At 38.4% G+C, this 22,452-nt stretch overlaps 1 protein-coding gene across 1 annotated transcript in view; it reads right to left on the reverse strand.

Moving 5' to 3' along the window:
* The window catches only part of RhoGEF2 (Rho guanine nucleotide exchange factor 2), a 764,869-nt gene that overhangs the window by 68,758 nt on the left and 673,659 nt on the right, over positions 1-22,452 (reverse strand). The window contains exon 35 of the mRNA XM_090384978.1: positions 17,267-17,413. Within this exon, the coding sequence (XP_090241104.1) occupies positions 17,267-17,413 (147 nt within the window). The remainder of the gene's footprint in view (positions 1-17,266; positions 17,414-22,452) is intronic.

The following is a 22,452-nucleotide window of genomic DNA, read 5'->3' on the forward strand; positions in this document are numbered from 1 at the left end:
GCTAAGAGTTTGCTTACTTCCTTTGCTACCTCCTTTAATACAACTGGATAGATCCTATCCACCCCAGGTGCCTTTATGTTCAACAATTTCCTCTCAAATTTGTTCTCAGTTATTACAAATCATTAAGCTCCTTTCCTCCACTTTCCTCTTTGCTGTTTTTCTCTGCATTCTTTTCCAAAGATTTCTCATAATCTATCTTTGCTTGCCTGAAGATAGATTATGAGAATTAGGAGGTTATTATGAGAATTACCTCCTTTGTGACTTGATTACAGGCTAGCTTATATCTACTATAGGCCTGTGTCACCTGATAATTTATATGCATCTCATGCATTTTTCTTCTATCACGAGTCTCATTAGTTTATCTGACATCCATTTAAACCTAAACATTGAACAGTATTTCTTAGTAGGTATGCAAAGCCTAGTAGATTCTGAGATTAATTTCTTGAATGCTTCCCATTTAGAAATTGCTATTGGTAACTTGATCAGTTGGTCCCACTGTATAGAATTTAAAAACTGTCTGAGACTACTGTAGTCACCTTTAAGAAAGCAAAAACCCTTCCCTTTACCCCTGATGGTAGCTACATCTTTAAGTAAATCCCACATCAGTAGACTGTGATCACAGCCACTTAGTGGTTCCTTTATCTGCAAATTCTTAATGCACGAATAATTACTGCTGATAATCAGATCAAGACTATTACTCCCTCTGGTTGCCTCTAACAACCATCCAATAAGACCACAAAAGTCTTGCTAGTGTGTGAGTGATGAAACCACAAGTTCCAGTCAATATCTGGAAAGTTAAAATTCCCCACTATAAGACATACTGATTTACTGGCCCACTCTATTTCTCTGTATAATTGTTCGTTGTGCACATAAGAGTCATTAGGCCTATAACACACTCTTACTCTCATTTTTGCTTTCCCAGTGCTTATTTCACACCACACTGACTCAAATTTGCATTTTCCATCTATGTCAAATGGATGCACTTCCTTAGATTTTACATGTTTTTTTAACTAACAGTATAACCCTTCCTCGCTTCCTACCTGTCTATCCTGTTCAATTCACACATTGTACTCCCCATATTCCAATTCTGCACTGCTTATAGCTGTGGTCATCTTTAAGAAAGCAAAGGCCCTTCCCTTTACCCCTGATGGTAGTTACATCTTTAACTAAATCCCACATCAGTGGACTGTGATCACAGCCACTTAGTGGTTCCTTTATCTGCAACATGTGTGACACCATGTCTCTGATATTCCAACAATATCCACCTTTGAAGTCTTGACCAGCACTTCAAATTCATCAAATTTATTTACTGCATTCATGGATACAGTATTCCTGTAATGTACATGTATGCACCTGTTTTTACTCTTAGATACCCTAACACAGCCCATGAATTTATTTGTTCCATGATGACCCCAACCAGTCCTTGAAATCCCCTGCCCCCACCCCCTGCCTTCCAGGCTACTGTTAATCTTTTAGTCTGTGAATTCCCCCAAGCTAGCAGTTTTCCAACCCACTTAACACTGCCTCAATAGCACAAATATTCTTGCACCCTTTCTATTTAAGTGTATCCAATCCCCTTGGAAGCAGACTCTCCTATTATCAAGCCTAGACCATGCTGAAAAAAATTCTACCCCTTGAGTCTTGTACAATCTCTTCAAGGCCAAATAGATTGACAAAGCTCTCATCATATACTCTCACCCCCCATCATGTCTGGGCTGAACTGCAGACCATTTTCAATTTCAATCCTAACTCACAACTTTTTTCAACAATGACCTGTACTTGTTAAGTAAATCTGCAGATTTCCTACTCTTAATGTCGTTAATGTCAACGTGTACAACAATAGCACCATTCACACATCTCCAGTCCATAGGGATCTTCCCTGGATCCAAAGATGCTCTCATAATTAAGACTAAGGGTTTGCATACCTCTTTTGCTGGTTCCATTAATATAGATGGATAGATCACATCTTACCTCAGGTGCCTTTCTTGTGACTGGTTTCAACAATTTCTCTTCCATTTTCCTCTCCGTTATCACATTATCATTTAGCTCTAGTATTCTTCTGGTATGTCTTCTCCCGCTCAACCATCCCTTTATCCTGCTAAGGATAAAGGGATGGTTGAGTAGGAGAAGACAGAGTGGTAATCAATGGATACTGCTCTTCGTGGACTAATGTTATTAGTGGAGTCCCTCGGAGTTCAATGTTGGGTCCATTGTTGTTTCCTGTATTTATTAATGATATTGATGATGGTATATCAGGCTTAATGTCCAAGTCTGCAGACGATACGAAGGTTGGCAGGGTTGTTAATGACACTAGTGACAATACGCTGCTGCAACAGGATCTAGAAAAGTTGAGCAGATGGGCTGAGAGGTGACAACTGAAGTTTAACATTGACAAATGTAAAGTACTACACATGGGAAGCAGTAATCCCAGAGTAACGTATCAACTCTGTGGTACCACACTGACAGTGGTAGAGGATGAAAAGGACCTGGGGGTAATTGTGCAGGCAGATATGAAGTTTTCTGAGCAGTGCAGACGGTCTGCAAGAGTAGCTCATGGTGTCATGTCAATGATATACAGGAATTTTTCTAGCAGGGATAAGGAGGTGATTATCCCCTTGTATAAGGCAATGGTCAGGCCAAACCTTGAGTACTGTATACGGGTCTGGAGGCCTCATTTTAGGAAGGATGTAGAGCTGCTGGAGCGAGTGCAGAGAAGGGCAACAAGATTAGTGAATCGAACAAAGGGTTGCTCTTACGAAGAAAGGCTTAAGGTTTGCAAATTACAGTGTCCGGAGAATAGGCACCTGCGAGATGATCTGACTGAGGTATATAAAGCATTGAATGGCTTGAGCATGCTCAATACTGATGGGATTCTTCCTCTTGCTGAGAATAATTGCCTGAGAGGGCATAAATTCAAACTGAGGAAAGACAGTTGTAGAATAGATGTGCAGAAGTTTGCCTTTAGCCAGCATGTGGTTGATTGCTGGAACAAACTTCCATCTGTCATTGTAGAAGTTGATAGCTCAGAACCTAGACAAACATTTGGAGCGAGTGGATGGGTGAAATTAGAAGCGTTTTTTTTTTTTTTTTTGGCTGATTCTATATAAGCTTGCTTTCTTGCATCATGTGCCTTTACTAATGCTAATGCATTCTCCTCCCTCATGTGTGAACGTAAATGCAAAATACCTATTCAGTTTGTCAGTAACTTCAGCAGGATCATCAACAGTTAAACCATCAAGATCAAATGGATCAATGTGATTCAATCCCTTCCATCTACTATTAATATAAGTAAAGATGTTTGCTGCTTTTCTTGGCATTCATTGCCAGACTCTTCTTGCAATCTGCCAGCTTGCCTAACCTCCTTTATGATTTAATTGTCGACTAATTTATAGATGGATAGATCACAATAGGCTTGTATATCATCAGATAATTTATATGCATCCCATGCATTTATTTTCTCTACCAAGCGTCTCAATGGTTCATCTGACATCCATTTATGTCTAAGCTTTGAACACTATTTCTTAGTTGGCAAGAAAAGCCTAGGAGCATCTATGATTACTTCCCTGAAAAGCTTTCCATTTAAGATTTGCTGTTGATAATATCAGATGATTTAAAAACCGTCTGAGACTGTTGTAGTCACCCTTACGAAAGCAAAGCCACTTTCCTTCACCCTTTAGTTTCTCAGTAGTAAATTTCTCATTAGCACATTGTGATCAGTGCCAACCAGAGTGTCTTTTACCAGCAGATTCTTATTACATGGAAAATCTGCTGCCGATAACACTGGTCGACACATAAAATGTTACGAAAATGAAAATACCTAATCTTGATTAATTTTATGCTGCTGAACATGAAAATCACATTAAAATTTGTTGATTGGCTCTTGTTTTCAAATTACAGTTGGGTCTCACATTAGCAAGTTCCTCTACATTATCAACGATGGCTCTCAGCAAAATGCATGGCAATACTGCAGTTTCAATACCACATAGCTCTTATCACGTGATCGGCAACTGTCACCTCTCTGCATTACACAATAAGTTATAGTTGTGTCAAATAAATGCATCTTCAACTCTGTTGCAGTAATCCTCCAATACGGTTAAGTGCTGGGTGATTTGTTCTCAGTTTTGTTCTCTGTGAGATTCCTACTTTTTTGCACAGTAATTGTGTTCTGCAAGATTATGCCCGTAATTGTGTGAATAGCCTGGATGACTTCTGTTACTGATGTGGAGGACACATTAGCTTCAAGAAAGTGTCCCTTAACTCAAGCTATAAAAAATGTCCACTCGTAGTTTGGGTGTAAAGTAGGTGACAAGGACAAGAACTGGGCTCCACACATATGCTGCACTACCTGTTCATCAAAACTCAATGCATGGGTGAATTGAAAGGGCCGTTTTATGCCTTTTGCAGTGCCCATGATATGGAGTGAGCCAACAAATTACGTCACAGATTGTTACTTCTGTGTGGTGCCTCTTATTAGAAAAGGGATGACAATGATGAAAAAGTGGACAGTGACGTAACCAAATATGCAATCTGCAAATTGTCCGTGCCTCACGGTGAAATATTACCTATTCCTGAACCACCTGACTGTTTTTCTGTACACTCTGATGAAGATGAAGACACTGATGAACAACTTGATATAGACAAAGAAATACAGCAGCTGTCTACATCAAGGAATCCACCATTTTGTCCAAACTTTTATCCTTCTGAACCACATAAGATCAGAAAGTGAGCTTAATGACCTCATCGGGGACCTCAAACTGTGAAAAATAAGGCAAAGCTTTTGGCCTCAAGGCTACAACAGTGGAATCTTCTAGATCAGCATTTCCCAAACTGGGGTCTGTAGTTTGGGGGGGGGGAATCTGCGAAATGGACTGGTCAAATTATTCTTTCTATGTATAGCAAATTGATGATAAATAAAGTTATTATTATATATTTATGTAAAAATAAGAATAAAGTTGAGTTTTTTTTTAATATAAAAAAAAATTGAATTTTTTTTCAGAAAACCCAGTGTTCACACACACACACACACACACACACACACACACACACAGAGAGAGAGAGAGAGAGAGAGAGAGAGAGAGAGAGAGAGAGAGAGAGAGAGAGAGAGAGAGAGAGAGAGAGAGACACATGCTGTTGTTGTTTGTTTGGTTTTTAGGAGCATTAGCAACTAAGGCCATATTCCTCCGGGAATATGCGGTGGTCATTCCCTGACCTTTCCGCATTGTCCGTATTTGGTGGTGAAGGACTCGAACCCCGGTCTAATCAAGAAGCGTGTGCTATGCACTGCTGCTCCTTCCCACCTGGCTACGGAGGCGCCAGAGAAACATGCATATATATATATATATAGGGGTCATTTCCACAAACTTTTTTCAATTTAAACAGAAGGTGAACTCACTGTTTGTAAGGATGTTGATGGTCTAATGACAGCAATAAACATGAGGCACATTCCCGAAGAGATGGAGACTTTATAGATTCTTCTAAGGTTAGCCTTAAGGCTGTGTCATTACACAATGGAAATATGCTGCCTTCAATACCTCTTGCATATGTTGTCCCCACAAAAAAGAAACACACACAAACAGGGAGAATATCCTCTTAGAAGTACATTATCAGAAATATGAGTGGCAGATATGTGGTGATTTAAAGGTAATTGTCATTTTATTAGGACTAAAAAAGAGTTACACTAAGTATTGTTGCTTTCTCTGTGAGTGGGATAGTCATACCAAGGATATGCACTACGAGAAGAGGAGTTGGCCTCAAAGAAAATCATTAACACCTGAATGAAGAACGTAGCATTTGAACCTCTGGTAGATCCAAATAAAGTTTTGCTTCCACCAATCCACATCGAATTGGGGCTCATGAAAAATTCCGTAGAGGCTTTGGAAGTGAAAAGGTGGTGCATTTACATACTTGCAAGAGAAATTCCTAAGGCTTATAAGGAAAAGATTAAGGCAGGCATTTTCATTGGTCCACAAATAAGGCAACTTTTCAAAGATGAACAGTTCGAATGTGTCCTTAGTGATAGCGAGAAATCAATGTGCAAAGCCTTTCAAAATGGTTTTCTAAGAAATGTTAAAGCTGGCAACCACAGGCAGCTTGTGGAAGATCTCATTACTTCTTACGAAAAATTGGGGTGCAATGTGTCACTGAAGATGCATTTCTTGCATTCACACCTGGATTTCTTCCTGCCAAACTGTGGTGCTGTCAGAGATGAACATGGTGAGCAATTCACATAAGACATTGCAGCTATGGAACAAAGATACAAAAGCAAATGGAGTGTCATCATGTTAGCTGATTATTGTTAAATGATGAAAAGGGATGCACCCGAAGCTGAATACAAGCGAAAGGAGAAAAGGTTCCGTGTTTGATACAGGTATGCTTGTAGCTACATCTGATTGCCATATAAATAAAAAATACCTTGTATAAATAAATAAAAAAAAATAAAAAAACCTACTTTTTTTTCAAAAACAAGAGCCAATCTGCCATCTTAAACACTATTTCCATGTTTAGCACCCCAAAATCTATAACGTAAACTTACTTTCATGTCTGTAACTAGATATGACCTAAAATTTTTGTTCATTGTAATCAGATCAAGCGTATTGCTTCCTCTCGCTGTCCTACTAGGTGGTAGATGTCTGAGACTGTTGTGGTCGCCCTTATGAAAGCAAAGGCACTTTATCCTTTAGTCTCTCAGTAGTAAATCTCCCATTCTCAGTCATTACATTATAGCATTGTCTTATTAGTGCTATTTTATATTAGTAATGGTACTAGTAGTAGTAGTACTGTGCATGGGTTGAAGGAGGGGCGGGATCCAAAAACTTTGCCTTAGAAACTAAACATGGGTTTCACCACTTCAAGCCTCCAATAAGGAAAGTGGTGTGAAACTAATGTTTAGTCTCTAAAGCAAAGTTTCCGGGATCCTGCCCCCCCCCCTCCTTCAAGCCATGCATGGTACTACTAGTAATACTAATATAAAATAGCACTAATAAGACAATACTATACTATAATACGTACCAATACTAACAATAGGTGGTAGATAATATAATATAAATACGTATTAATACTAACAATAGGTGGTAGAGGTGTTATATGAGAGTCATCTCATCAACCTTTGCAATGCCAACCCTTTGCTTACTGGAGGCTTGAAGTTGTGAAACCCATGTTTAGTTAGCAGAGCAAAGTTTCTGGCATCCTCTTCAACCCATGCATGATACCAAGTAATATAGGTTTTGATACCTTTCGTGTTTGGGGTTTTCATTTCATAACATGCTGCCATAGAAAACAGTCATCCATAAATTCACAAATGTCTTGCTAGTGTTTGAGGAACAAACAAATAAGTTCCAGTCAATATCTGGAAATTAAAATCCCCCATTATAAGACATTCTGATTTGCTGTCCCATTCTAATTCTCTGTATCATTGTTGTTACATGACTCACATTCATAGGTATATAACACAACCCTACTCTTATTTTTGCTTTCCCAGTGCTTATGTCACATCAAACTGAATCAACATTGCATTAGCCACCCATGTAGACCAGATGCTGTCTTAGATTTAACACACTTCTGAAATAAGAGCATTACCCCCCTCCTGTCCTTTCTGTACTCGCCATCCCTTATGTCTGAGTGACAGGCTCCTAGCATTAGAATGCATTCTAGTACAGGAACTCCCCGACTTAGGTAAGGGTTGCATTCCACGGAACGCTACGTAAGTCGGAATTTCCCCCATGTTTGTGCAGCACTCGCTGAATTGATTGAATCAAAAAAGAAATGTTCGACAAACATGTAAATAAAATTATTTATTGTATTTATTCAATCTTTTATCTCATGCGCAGGAAAAATCACAAAGCGTGCAATTTAAAAAATTTCTAAATTATAAAATTACAAATAAAGAGAGGAGACAGGCATAACATCAGTAGGTAGTAGTAGTGGCATGTGATGCAAGAAAGCAAATGTATGAGCTTATGCAGCATCAACCAAAAAAAAAAAAAAAAAAAAATCACACCATTCCCTCCAAATGCCTGTCCAGTTCCTCCTTAAATTTATTCAACCTATCAACTTCCACAATGACAGATGGAAGTTTGTTCCAGCAATTAACCACCCGCTGGCTAAAGGCAAATTTCCGCACATTTAATCTATCTACATCTGTCTTTTCTTAATTTGAATTTATGCCCCCTTAGGTTCGTAATCTGAACAAGTGGAAGGATCCCATCAGAATTCAGCGTGCTGAACCCATTCAAGGCCTTATACACCTCAATCAGATCACCGCGCAGGTGCCTAGTCTCTAGCCACTGCAATTTGCAGAACTTAAGCCTCTCTTGATAAGAGGATCCCTTCATTCCCCTCATCAATCTTGTTGCCCTTCTCTATACACGATGCTCGAGAGGTTTTACCTCTCGAGCATCGTTGCCAGAATCTACATCTTCAGCTCATAAGTACGCTACTACGGAGGTTGAGGGGCTGTGGAGATTTAGAAGGGGTCAGCCGCTCAACCTTACGAAAGAACACATTAATGGATGACTGGACAGTGGCTTTTTTCTTTTCATCGTAGATTTCTTTGTAGCAAGCAAGCATATCATTCACCCCTCTTAACTTTTAAGAATCATTCGCTGTCAGGATCCATCTTCTCAAACCTCGGCATTGCCATCTCTCTGGTGATGAAGCGTCTCGGCTCCTCATTTGGTTCATCTTGAGCTTCGTCAGCATTTCCTTCTTTCACTATTGCTGCCTGCAAGTCAGGAAGTTGTTCTTAGACAATTCCTTCTCTTCTTCCTCTATTAACTCCTCCACGTCTTTGGCATCAACCTCCAACTGAAGTAGCGCTGCAACCTTTACAAACTTATCTGTAACCACTTTATATGATTCGTCTTTTTCAAATCCTTCAAAGCCTTTTACATGCCGTTTCTTCCATGCGGCATTTAAACAACTTTTAGTAATTTCTGCCCAGGCCTTATTAATGTTTAAGATGGCGTGGCAAATATTGCAAGATTTCCAAACGTCTCTTAACATAAACTCTTTCTCACTGTCTACTGCAGACAATGTCTAAGAAAATTTTGTGCGTAAATAGTATGCTTTTAAATTCGAAATAACACCCTGATCCACAGGCTGGATGAGTAAAGTAGTGTTTGCCGATAGAAATATGACTCTCATGTTCAAAGTGAAGTCATCTAGATGCGAACAGGAGCATTGTCTAACAGAAGGAACATCGTTGTCTTTACAATATTTTTCTATCTCGGGAATGAAGCAGCATTTAAACCAATCCTCAAAGAGAGAGAGAGATATTGTTATCCATGCTCTCTGGTTCGAATGGAAATGCATGTGTAGGGTGGCTTTACTGATGCTCTTAAATGCACGAGGATTTACAGAATGGTACACAAGCAGTGGTTTTAATCTGTAATCTCCTGCTGCATTAGCCCCAAGGAAGAGCGTGGCCCTATCTTTTGATGCCTTGAAACCTGTTTTGTATTTTCCCATTTGTCAATGTATGTTCGATCCGGCATTTTTTCCAAATACACAGCAGTCTCGTCAATGTTAAAAATTTGCTGCGTTGAATAGCCATTTTCATCAATAATTTTTTCCAACACATCACAAAATTCCTCTGCAGCTGCAGAATCGGCACTGGCGACTTCACCGCATACTTTAACATTGTGCAAACCAGCGTGATGCTCGAACCTATTAAACCACCTGTTGCTTGCCACAAACTTGGCTTGGAGTTCACCGTACTTATCCTTAAAAAAAAAGTAAAGTGCAGCCATTATCAACCCACTGCAGGATGGAAGCCTCCTCAACAATTCATGCTGAGGGAAATGGACCATAATCTGCCACGCTGGTCCAGTGCGGGTTGGCAGATCTATCTTTATAAATACTTGTTGCTTTTGCTTGAATGGTCATTAGACTCAGGGACTCACTTCTGAATCTGATTTTCCATCCATATTATTAACAGCTGTTCCATCTTCGATATAGCCCCTGAACACTGCTTTGTGATCACTTCTGATCTTAAGTGTGTTGATCCTTTGACATGTTCTTTTATACGTGCACTGCTCTTTAAAATAGCATTCACTGTTGAAGCAACGGGACCTAATTCCCTTGCAATAGATGACAAACTTTGTCCTGCTTTGTACTTCTGAATCATTTTCATCTTCATTTCTAAATCAATTTTGTTTCGTTTCCTGGCACTACCACCACTTGCACTTTTCGTTGGTCCCTTTCCCTTCATCATTGTAATACGTAAATAGGAATGAAGAGAAGTTTCTGAAAATTTGTTTTTTATATGATTGAAGATTTCAGTGAAGGGGATTTCATTTCACCATAATACCGTAACACAAAAACCAACATAACAGCAGTTATCGGGATTATCGCAAAAGCAATAAGATCGAGTTTAATACCCGTTTATAATAATTTGCACTAACAGAGAAGCCCAATAAACCAGAAAGTGCAAATTGTTTTCATTGTTTTATGGTAGTGACCTCCAGAAATGTGTTTTAGAAAAATATCATAAAGGTGTTCAAAATTGATTCTTATAATGGGAACATATAATAATGATGAAAGGGCAGTGCAATTTCCATCATAAATATGATGAGAGAGATAAATAGCTTAGTAATATAGCGAAATTTTCAACTATGAAGGACTTGGAACGAATTACAAAAAAAAACAAAAACAAAACAATGTGTTATTTGGGTTCATATTTCGATATTTTCACGATATCTCCATTTATTCCTACGGGATGCAAAATATGTTTCCATGATTTTTTTTTTTAGTTTGCACCGGCCGGCAAAACTTATGTAAAGTCGTATTTCCGTGAGTCGGGGAGTTCCTGTATATATGAACCTGTCCTTACTCTTAGTTACCCTAATGTAGCCTATGGAATTACTTGTTTCACAATGAAACAAGTAATTAGGGCTTGAAATCCCTGATACCTAGCTTTCCAAGCTGCATGTTCCAATAGAAGCAATGCAAAAATCACTCTCATCTCTACCTGCAGCTCTAGTTAGTCTGTGTATCCCCCTCCCCAAGCCATCAGTTTTCCAACCCAACTAACAATGCCTTGATACTATCAGCATATAGTCTTGTACCCCTTCTATTTAAGTGTATTCGATACCTGTAAAAACAATCTCTCTCTCTCTTGTTAACAGTCATAGGCCATGCAGAGAACAAAATCTACCCCATGAGCCTTGTACAGTCTCCCAAGGACCAAACTTATTGACAAGTCTCTCAACATGTACCCCTTCCATGACGTCTGGAGCAAGATTGCAGACATGTTCAAATTTAACTAACTGAAATTAAATCTAACCTGTGTGTTTTCCCAACACTGCTCTGTACTTATTAAGTAACTCCTCAGATTCACTACTCTTTAATATCATTAATTTTTTTATTTTTTTTTTTTATGAGAACCCCAAACACGAGAGGTATTAGAACCTATAGTACTTAGTACCGTGCTTGGGTTGGAGGTTGAGAAGACGAAAGAAGATATTTGTTGATATTGGACTTGAACTTCTGTAGATTGTAATTTTCAGGAAATACATATGAAGGAATGTTGTTCCAGAAAACGGCAGTTGAATGAATAAATGAGGAAGATGAAAAGTTGGTTCTGTGGGTTTGTAGTTGGACAGTAAATGGGTGTTGGCTGGTGGCGGCACGTGTTCGGACTGTTTTGAAAGAGAGAGCGGGAATTATAGAAGCCAATTCAGAAGAACAGTGCCCATGGAAGTATCTGTAGAACAGGCATGCAGCAGAAACAGTGCGTCTATGAGAAAGCGAGTGGAGAGACTCTGTTAGAGATGAATCATTAATTAACCTAACTGCCCTCTTCTGAATGGAATCAAGAAGCCTGAGAGAGGTTTTGGGGGCACCACCCCAGATGTGGGAACAATATTCCATGGCAGGGTGGATTTGCGATTTATACAGAGTGAGCAGCTGTTTGGAAGAAAAGTAACGCCGAGAGCGAAAGAGAAAACCAAGTTTTTTAGATGCAGAGGAAGCAATATTTGTAATGTGCTTGTGCCAAGAGAGATTAGAAGTCAGGGTAATCCCCAAAAGAGATATATCATTTTGCCTAGAAATCGGAGTGTCACTAAAGATAAGCTTAGGAGCAGAAGAATCCTTTTTGCGAGATATAAGACAAGATTGAGTTTTAGAAGGGTTGAAATCAACTAAGTTGTCTTTGCCCCACTGGAGAATTACCTGAAGATCGGCATTTAAGGAATTGGCAGCAGATTTTCGAGAACTTGAAGCTGATTGAGCTGGACAAGGTTTCTCAAAATGGAAAGTTGAATGCAATGTGCTATCATCGGCAAAACTATGGATAGGATTTCCAGTCAATGGAAGAAGGTCATTGATATACAAGAGGAAAAGAGTGGGGGAAAGAACTGAACCTTGGGGGACACCGGCATTAGTGGAGAAGTTAGAAGACAGAGAGCCATCTACCATCACCCTCAGTGAGCGATCAGAGAGAAAACTGGATAACCAATTACTAAAAACAGTTGGCAAACCATAAGATGGAAGCTTGTTTAGAAGACCTTTATGCCAAACACGATCAAAAGCCTTTGAGATGTCAAGAGCAACTACTTGTGTTTCACCGAACCTTTCCATTGAATTAGTCCATAAATGGGTAATATAAGCCAGAATATCACCAGTGGATCGACACTGACGGAATCCATACTGGCGATCGTTGATCAGACGGAAGGTTTCTAGGTAGTTTAAGAGTTGGCGGTTAATTGATTTCTCCATTACTTTAGAAAGAGTAGAAGTAATTGCAATGGGACGATAATTGGATGGAAGGGATTTGTCACCCTTTTTAGGAACTGGCTGGATATGAGCAAATTTCCAAGCAGAAGGAAAAACACCTTTGGAATAAGAAAGTGAAAAAAAGGCGGCAAAGAATAGGAGTAAGTTCAGGAGCACAGGTTTTGAGAACAAGTGGAGAAATACCATCAGGACCTGGAGCTTTCTTAGCATCAAGATTCATCAAAATCCTTCTGATATCCTTTTGACGGAAGACCACAGGAGGCATTGAATGGAGCGTGTTAGGAATGGTGGGAGGTGTTTTACTAAGATCATTAATACATGAGCTCGAAGAAAAATGGGATGCTAGCAGGTCAGCTTTATCCTTGGCTGAAGTGACAACAGAACCATCTGGTTTGGACAGAGGTGGGAGCAGAGATGGGCAAAAGTTGCGGCCAATAGCTTTGGCAAGAGACCAGAATGCTCGGCTACCATTAGGGCAAGAAGCAAGTTTTCTACTCTTAGCCTGTTCAAACTCTAGTTTGGACTGATTAATAACTGCTTTACAATTGTTGCGGGCTTTGGTGTAGTCAGAAAATGAAACTGAAGAATTAGAAACAAGCCAATTACGACATGCAACATTCTTCTCTTGGACAACCTTAGCACATTTATTGGAAAACCAAGGTTTAGATAAAGGACGAGATTTTAAAGTGGAGTGTGGGATAAAGGATTCCATTCCTGCAAGAATAATTTCACTGACACGATCTGAGCAAACGTTGACATCAGAAGTTTTGAAACAGTAATCAGACCAAGGAAAAGCAGAAAAGAAGTCTCGCAGGTCATCCCATTTTGCATTCTTGTAATGCCAAACAATACGAGGTTGGGAATAGCCATGAGATAAAGGTTCCATTGGAGAAGAGACAATCACCAAGTTGTGATCTGAAGTGCCTAAAGGACCTCTCACTTCAACCTTGTACTTAGAAGGGTTGTTTGTGAGAAAAAGATCAAGCGTATTGGCTGTATGATTAGGATTGTCCGGTATTCTTGTAGGTAAATGAACAATCTGTGCTAGGTCATTAGTAATTGCAAAAGCCTCAGCATCTCGACCTGCTGGGTCGGTGTGACTAGAAAACGGAAGCCAGCTGGAGTTGTGAACATTAAAATCACCAAGGAAAATTACCTCACTGTTGGGAAAGTTGGACTGGAGAAAGTCAAGTTGCAAAGAGAGGAAGTCAAAGAGCTCCAAGTGATTAGTGGAGTTGGGAGAACGGTAGAGACAACAGATGAATTTTACACAATGAGGTAGAGAGATTTTAAGCCAGAGAAGATCAAAGAGAGTAGATTCCAAATTGCCAAGTCTCTGACAGGGAATATCAGAACGGACATATAAACAAGTACCACCTTTGAGGCGAAAGGAATCATACAGCAAATAATTTGGACATCTGAGATGAGCAGTAGTTGAATCAACTGATAACTGAGATTCAGTCAGAAAAAGTACATGGGGTTTGGAAGACTGCAAGTGGAAATGGACATCGTTGAGATTGGAATTGAGACCACGTATATTTGTGAAATGATACGTGGTCTCAATTCCAATGCCAATGTGTACTACAGTATCATCTTTTGTGCCCTTAAAAGATATCTGCTTCATAATGTCATCTACATTTGCACTTTGAGTCATACCCTGGTCCTATTCCACCTATTCTTTTTGCACAATATATTTCCTTGACAATAGTCACCAAAAATAACTACCTTTGTGGGACCAGTGCATTTTGCCTGATGCACAAGTAAGGGCTCTGGCATTGAGGAGAGCAGTAGAGAGCTTAATGGACCAAAAATTGTAGCTGAACGTTGAATATCACATTTTCTTTGTATCACTGAAATGTGCTTTGAAGTGAAAACAATTACTTTTATACATTGGTTAATGAATTAGTAATTAATTGGTAACAAGATAATTCGTTATATTTACTTTTTGCATCTATTAATAGCAAAATATAACATGCTGTGTACATTAACTTGTTGTTAATGCTCTCTCACTCTTGGTTAGTTTTTGAGTTAAATTCTTCTCAATTTGACAGTTAGATAGTAATACCTTCATATGACATCTGGTTATGTCATATCCAATCACATTTTGTGGGGTAAATGTGGTTTATAACGAATGGTCCGTATTTATTAAAAATTAAAATGGTATGTATCTATTAAAAAAGCAGATGTCAGAAATTTTCTGACATCTGCTTTTTTAATCTTTTCATTACTTCGATACTAACATGATTTATAGTTCACATATTGATATTTTACTGAATAAAAAAATATTAAAAAAAATTTAATTTGACTTATACTTTTTTATTATTATTTTTAATGACTTTGAAAATGTTAATAGTCTATTTGGCAGTTAGATAGTAAACATGGATCATTAGTTTTTAAGGTTTCATCATGTGCATATAATACAATATAAAAGCAAAAAATTCATGTGAAGTTTGTGAGACATGTCTGTATCAGTGTCACAAATCTGTACTTAAGAGTTAAGTCAAAGAACGATCTCTGGGCTTTTCTGTTTACTTTCTTTCTTTCTTTCTACCCCGCCCTCCCAAAAGATAACACAAAAAAGCTCTTACTGGTAAACAATGATGATAGATTTGTGGGCAACTTGTTATCATATTCACAATGCTTACAGTTCCAGTTAAATTCCATTACAGTAATACCCCGAAGTTACGCGATAGGTGGGTCCGACGAAAATCGCGTAAGTCGAATTCGCATAAGTCGGGGTACAACTTTGCATATAAATACATATAAATTTTGCTTAATTGGGACCAAGGACTAACAAAAACACTAGTTTAAAAGAAAAATATTAATAAAATTGCAGTTCTTTATACATATTAATACAAAATATGTATTAAAAAAACAAATGACTTACGTAAAAAAGTTATTTCGATGTCGATGGCTTCATAAAATCTAACAAATTCGTCTGACGACACAGTGCCTTCTTTTTTTCACGCAGAATTTCTTCGTAGCAAGCTAATAATTTTTTTATTCCTTGCTTTGTAGCTATAACGCGTTCTTCGTTGGAGTCTATGTTTTCTAAAATTTTTAAGCCCTTTACAATTGAGCCCTTTTCAATTTTCAACCTGTCAAGTTTGCAATTGTCATGTGCTTTTCGCCGTTGCTTCATTTAGGCCTGTAGCACGTGCAATATCACATGGTCTTTTATTTCGCTCAAAGCGTTTCACAATTTCATATTTTTTCTCTATCGACAGAGGCGGACTGGCCATAAGCCTTACCGGGGAAACCCCGGTGGGCCAGTGTGATTTTGGCCATAAACCATAGTATGAGGCCACTATAAATTTTCCCGGGTAAGAATTTTTGACTCAGTCCGCCTCTGTTTATCGATAATTGCTTTTCTTTTTCTCTCTGAATCTGCAGTGTCTTCACCAGGACGCTTCCTTTTCACACCTTTTAATTAAGTATTTTACTCATTTTTAGGGAATAAAGCACAATTACAAAACGAGGAGGCACGCTTGATACGCATAAACAAAGCTGCGCGCATGTAGCAACTGAATAAACAACACCATAAAGGCAGAGATACACTATTAACACCTCACATTTCTAGGGGTTACTACCATAAAACAATAAAAATCCAGTTGCGTTTCTGCTAGTGAAATCTGTTATAAACTGGTAGTAAACTCAATCTAATTGCATTTGCGATTATACCGATAGCTGGAATTGTGTTGGTTTTTACGTTATTATGGTGAAATGTGTTTTCCCCTTCACTGATATAAAAAACATAAAAGCAGCAAAGTTGAATTTTGTTCATCTTTCGCTCTCATTCTCCGCCGTCGCACCGTATATCGATAACATATGAAAAACGACCTTGAAAATAGTGGGCGGCAGCGTTGCCAAACGAAAAAATCAAGAACCGCGTAACTCCGAGTTCGCGTAAGTCGGGGTATTACTGTACTTTTATTATTGAATTCTATTACATCTGCAACATCCCAATTTATTATTATAGCAATTTTAATTTGGCTTAAATGTTATTAGCTGAATACCATGCTGCTGTAAAGTATAATATCCAAGAAATGTTAATAAACTTAATAAGATAATCAATTTTAACTTTATTAGAGAAGAAGCCTTGAGTACCAGGAATAGTCATAATGAAATAAATATAATTTGTTTTAATTTGTACAGTGGTCCCCCCTATTTTTATCTATCCGTGTGTGTATTTAATTTATATTTAATAAACTTTACTTATTTTGACTGTCTCATCGGTAGAAGCAATATTTATTTCATGATCAATTTTAACTTCCCAATGACTCCGAATGTTTTCTGAACATTCCTATAATCCACTGGAATTATTGAAATAATTTGGAATGGGGTTGATTTTCAAAGCAGCCTATTGAGCAGTATATCAGTGCCATTTAGGATATATAATATGCAAACTTTTAAGATTTCAAAATATATTTTTAAAAATGAAAGGAAGAGAGATTACATTATATAATTCAACTGACTACAGAGAAATAAAATATTCTTATATATTTAAGTAAGAGAGAAAGATCAAACATACTCCCTATTCCTTGTTTCTGAATCTTCTGAGTTTTCATCTGTAGATTCAGTCCTATCTGGAAGCAAGTGAGATGATTCAGAATGTTTTGTAGGAATGCCAGCTTGTGCTTTACAGGACTCAGTAGCTTCGGCGATGTATCTTAACCAGCTATTAAAAATACACACAAACAGTATTCAACCTTCAGCACAAAAATGATTAAACAGACACAAATGTTTCATTAGGTCATTTATCAACTATTAAAGGTCCAAGAACATAAGCATAAAATTTAATATAATTTGACAGGTAAAAATGAATTTATTTAAAGTATGTTTTGGAACTTGTATCAAATTGAGAAGTCTACGTTAACATATTATAACACAAACACACACAATACTTTTAATAGCATTTCAATATACATTAGGCAGTAGTAAATTAGATTTAACTGGAAGAATACCAAATTGGAAAGCTATAAAAGCATAATTCAACAGTAATGACACATAATGCCACAGATTTTTGATTTACAGTTTCATAAGAGCTGACTGCTGAATGAAACATGACAAGCACTTCATAAAATTAATGAATGCAAAATATTATTTTAAGATATGTTACCCACCATTCATGGATACTAGAATAATAGAGCTTAAGGAACATTAAATTATACATCCACTCTTCATAGTCAGATGGCATAGTGTATGGTACCTCGGGTGTATCCCCAAAAGTTTCACTATTGGAGAGAATATGGTTTAAAGATCCTTCCAGTGGTTTGGACTGGGGAAATTGGGGTATGGAGTTACCATGGCTATGTCCTAAATCAATATTTTTAACAACTGGTATCATATGGTAAACTTTTTGTTTGCATGTAAGGTTTTTTTGACAACCTTTTAGCATTAGTAAAGGCACATGATGCAAGAAAGAAGGCTTATATAGCATCAGCCAAAAAAAAAAAAAAAAACCATCCTCATTTCACCCATCCGCTCGCTCCAAATGTTTGTCTAGGTTTTGCCTTGAATCTATTTAAGCTATCAACTTCTACAACGATAGATGGAAGTTTGTTCCAGCAATCAACCACACACTGGCTAAAGGCAAACTTCCACAATTCAATCCTACAACTGTCTTTCCTCAATTTGAATTTATGCCCTCTCAGGTGATTATTCTCAGCAAGAGGAAGAATCCCACCAGCATTGGGCATGGTCAACCATTCAAGGCTTTATACACCTCAATCAGATCACCTCGCAGGTGCCTAGTCTCTAGAAACTAATTTGCAAAACTTAAGCCTTTCTTCGTAAGAGCAACCCTTTGTTCCATTCTCTAATCTTGTTGCCCTTCAATGCACTCATTCCAGCAGCTCTACATCCTTCTTAAAATGAGGCCACCAGACTTGTATACAGTACTGAAAGTGTGGTCTGACCATTGCCTTATGCAAGGGGATAATCACTTACTTATCCCTGCTAGAAAAATTCCTGTCTATCATTGACAAGACACCATGAGCTACTCTTGCGACCATCTGCACTGCTCAGAAAACTTCATATCTGCCTGCACAATTACCCCCAGGTCCTTTTCATTCTCTACCACTGTCAGTGTAGTACCACAGAGTTGATACATTACTCTGGAGTTACGGCTTCCCATATGCAGTACTTTACATTTGTCAATGTTAAACTTCAGTTGCCACATTTCAGCCCATCTGCTCATCTTTTCTAGATGCTGTTGCAGCAGTGTCCTGTCATTAGTGTAATTAAAAACCCTGCCGACCTTCGTATCGTCTGCAAATTTGGACATTAAGCCTGATATACCGTCATCGATATCATTAATAAACACAGAAAACAACAATGGACCCAACACGGAACCCTGGGAACTCCAGTAATAGCATTACTCCACGAAGAACAGTATCCATTGATTACCACTCTCTGTCGTCTCCCACTCAACCATCCCTTTATCCATAGCCGCAATTTGCCTCCAGTGCCATACTGCAACAATTTGTGCAGCAGTCTTCCATGTGCAACAGTATCAAAAGCCTTTCTAAGATCTAAATATATGATATCAAAATTATTCTTTGCATCCAGTTCCTTTGTGACCACATCATAGTATCAAATTGGTCAAACAAGACTTCCCCTTAACAAACCCATGCTGTGTCCGAGCTATAACTGAAGCCTTGTCTAGATGATCCTGCAGTGCTTCTTTAACCAGTGTCTCCATTAATTTCTCTGGAACAGAAGTTAAACTTACAGTTCTATAATTACTTGAGTCACCCTTTGATCCTCCTTTGTGTATTGGGGTTACATTTGCACATCCCCAGTCCATGGGTACCTCCCCTGAGTCCAAGGAAGCTCTGATAATTATGGCTAAAGGTTTGATTACTTCCTTTGCTGCCTCCTTTAATATAACAGGATAGATCCCATCCACTCCAGGTGCCTTTCTTATGTTTACCTTGAACATTTTATCCTCCATTTTGCTCTCAGTTATTACAAAATTATCTAGCTCACTGCCAGTTTAAATTCACCTCTGGCATTCACCTCCCTGAATAACTCCTCATGTGTGAATGTAGATGCAAAATACTCATTTAGTTTGTTAGCTACATGAGCAGGATCATCAACAGTTGAACCATTGATATAAAGTGGACCAATTTGATTAATTGTCTTCCATCTAGATTACTTAAAGAACTCATTACTATTTTTCTTTCCATTCTTTGCCAAAGATATCTCGTAATCTGGCTTTGCCTGCCTAACCTTCTTTGTGACTTGGTCACAGAGAAGCTTATAACTATCACAGGCTTCTGTGTTGCCTGATAATTTATATGCATCCCATGGATTTTTCTTCTCTCTGCCACAATTCTCATTAGTTCATCTGGCATCCATTTAGGCCTAAAGCTTGAACAATATTTCTTAGTTGGTATGAAAAGCCTAGTAGCTTTCAAGAATAATTCTTGGAATGGTTCCCATTTCGAATTAGCTGTTGGTAGCATCACCAGTTGGTCCCACCATATAGAATTAAAATTTTTTTTTTTTATGAAAACCCCAAACACGAGAGGTATTAGAACCTACAGTACTTAGTACTGTGCTTGGGTTGGGAGTTGAGAAAACGAAAGAAGATATTTGTTGACATTAGACTTGAACTTCTGTAGACTTAATTTTCAGGAAATACGTACAAAGGAAGGTTGTTCCAAAAAACGGCAGTTAAATGAATAAACGAGGAAGATGAAAAGTTGGTTCTGTGAGTTTGAAGTTGGACAGTAAATGGATGTTGGCTGGTGGCGGCACGTGTTCGGACTGTTTTGAAAGAGAGAGTGGGAATTATAAAAGTCAATTCAGAAGAACAGTGCCGATGGAAGTATCTGTAGAAAAGGCATGCACCAGAAACAGTACGTCTTTGACACAGTGAGTGGAGAGACTCTGTTAGAGAGGAGTCATTAATTAACTTAACTGTCCTCTTCTGAATGGAATCTAGAAGCTTGAGAGAGGTTTTAGGTGTACTGCCCCAGATGTGGGAACAATATTCCACGGTAGGGCGGATTTGCGATTTGTACAGAGTGAACAGCTTTTTGGAAGAAAAGTAACGCCGAGAGCGAAACAGAAAACAAGTTTTTTAGATGCAGAGGAAGCAATATTTGTAATGTGCTTCTGCCAAGAGAGATTAGAAGTCAGGGTAACCCCCAAAAGAGATATATCATTTTGTCTAGAAATTGGAGTGTCACCAAAGATAAGCATAGGAGCAGAAGAATCCTTTTTTCCAGATATAAGATAAGACTGAGTTTTAGAAGGATTGAAATCAACTAAGTTGTCTTTGCCCCACTGGAGAATTACCTGGAGATCGGCATTTAAGGAATTGGTAGCGGATATTAGAGAAGTTGAAGTTGATTGAGCAGGGCAAGGTTTCTCAAAATGGAAAGTGGAATGCAACCTGCTATCATCGGCAAAACTATGGATAGGATTTCCAGTCAATGGAAGAAGGTCGTTAATATACAAGAGGAAAAGAGTGGGGGAAAGAACTGAACCTTGAGGGACACCAGCATTAGTGGAGAAGTTAGAAGACAGAGATCCATCTACCATCACCTTCAGTGAGCAGTCAGAGAGAAAAAACTGGATAACCAATTACAAAAAAAAACAGTTGGCAAACCATAAGATGGAAGCTTGTTTAGAAGACCTTTATGCCAAATGCGATCGAAAGCCTTTGAGGTGTCAAGAGCAACTGCTTGTGTTTCCCCAAACTTTTCCATTGAATTAGTCCCTAAATGGGTAACATAAGCCAGAATATCACCAGTGGATCAACACTGACGGAATCTATACTGACGACCGTTGATGAGACGGAAGGTTGCTAGGTAGTTTAAGAGCTGGCGGTTAATTGATTTCTCCATTACTTTAGAAAGAGTAGAAGTAATTGCAATGTGACGATAATTTGATGGGAGGGATTTGTTGTCCTTTTTAGGAATTGGCTGGATATGAGCAAATTTCCAAGCAGAAGAAAAATACCTTTGGAATAGGAAAGTGAAAAAAGGCGGCAAAGAACAGGAGTAAGTTCAGGAGCACAGGTTTTGAGAACAAGTGGAGAAATGCCATCAGGATCTGGAGCTTTCTTAGCATCCAGATTCGTCAAAATCCTTCTGAAATCTTTTTGACAGAAGACCACAGGAGGCATTGAATGGAGCGTGTTGGAAATGGTGGGAGGTGTTTTACCAAGATCACTGATACAGGAGTTGGAAGAAAAATGGGATGCTAGCAGGTCAGCTTTATCCTTGGCTGAAGTGACAACAGAACCATCTGGTTTGGACAGAGGTGGGAGAAAAGAAGGGCAAAAGTTGCGGCCAAAAGCATTGGCAAGAGACCAGAATGCTCGGCTACCATTAGGGCAAGAAGCAAGTTTTCTACTCTTAGCCTGTTCAAAATATAGTTTGGACTGGTTAATAACTGCTTTGCAATTGTTGCGAGCTTTGGTGTAGGCAGAAAATGTATCTGAAGATTTGGAAACAAGCCAATTACGATATGTAAGATTCTTCTCTTGAACAGCCTTAGCACATTTATTGGAAAACCAAGGTTTAGATAAAGAACAAGATTTTAAAGTGGGGTGTGGAATAAAGGATTCCATTCCTACAAGAATAATTTCACTGACACAATCTGAGCAAACGTTGACATCAGAAGTTTTGAAACAGTAATCCGACCAAGGAAAAGAAGAAAAGAAATTTCGCAGGTCATCCCATTTTGCATTCTTGTAATGCC

The sequence above is a fragment of the Mastigoproctus giganteus genome, chromosome 11 (genome assembly GCF_048544385.1).
Source record: "Mastigoproctus giganteus isolate SK-2022 chromosome 11, ASM4854438v1, whole genome shotgun sequence".
NCBI classification, from domain to species: Eukaryota; Metazoa; Arthropoda; class Arachnida; order Uropygi; family Thelyphonidae; genus Mastigoproctus; species Mastigoproctus giganteus.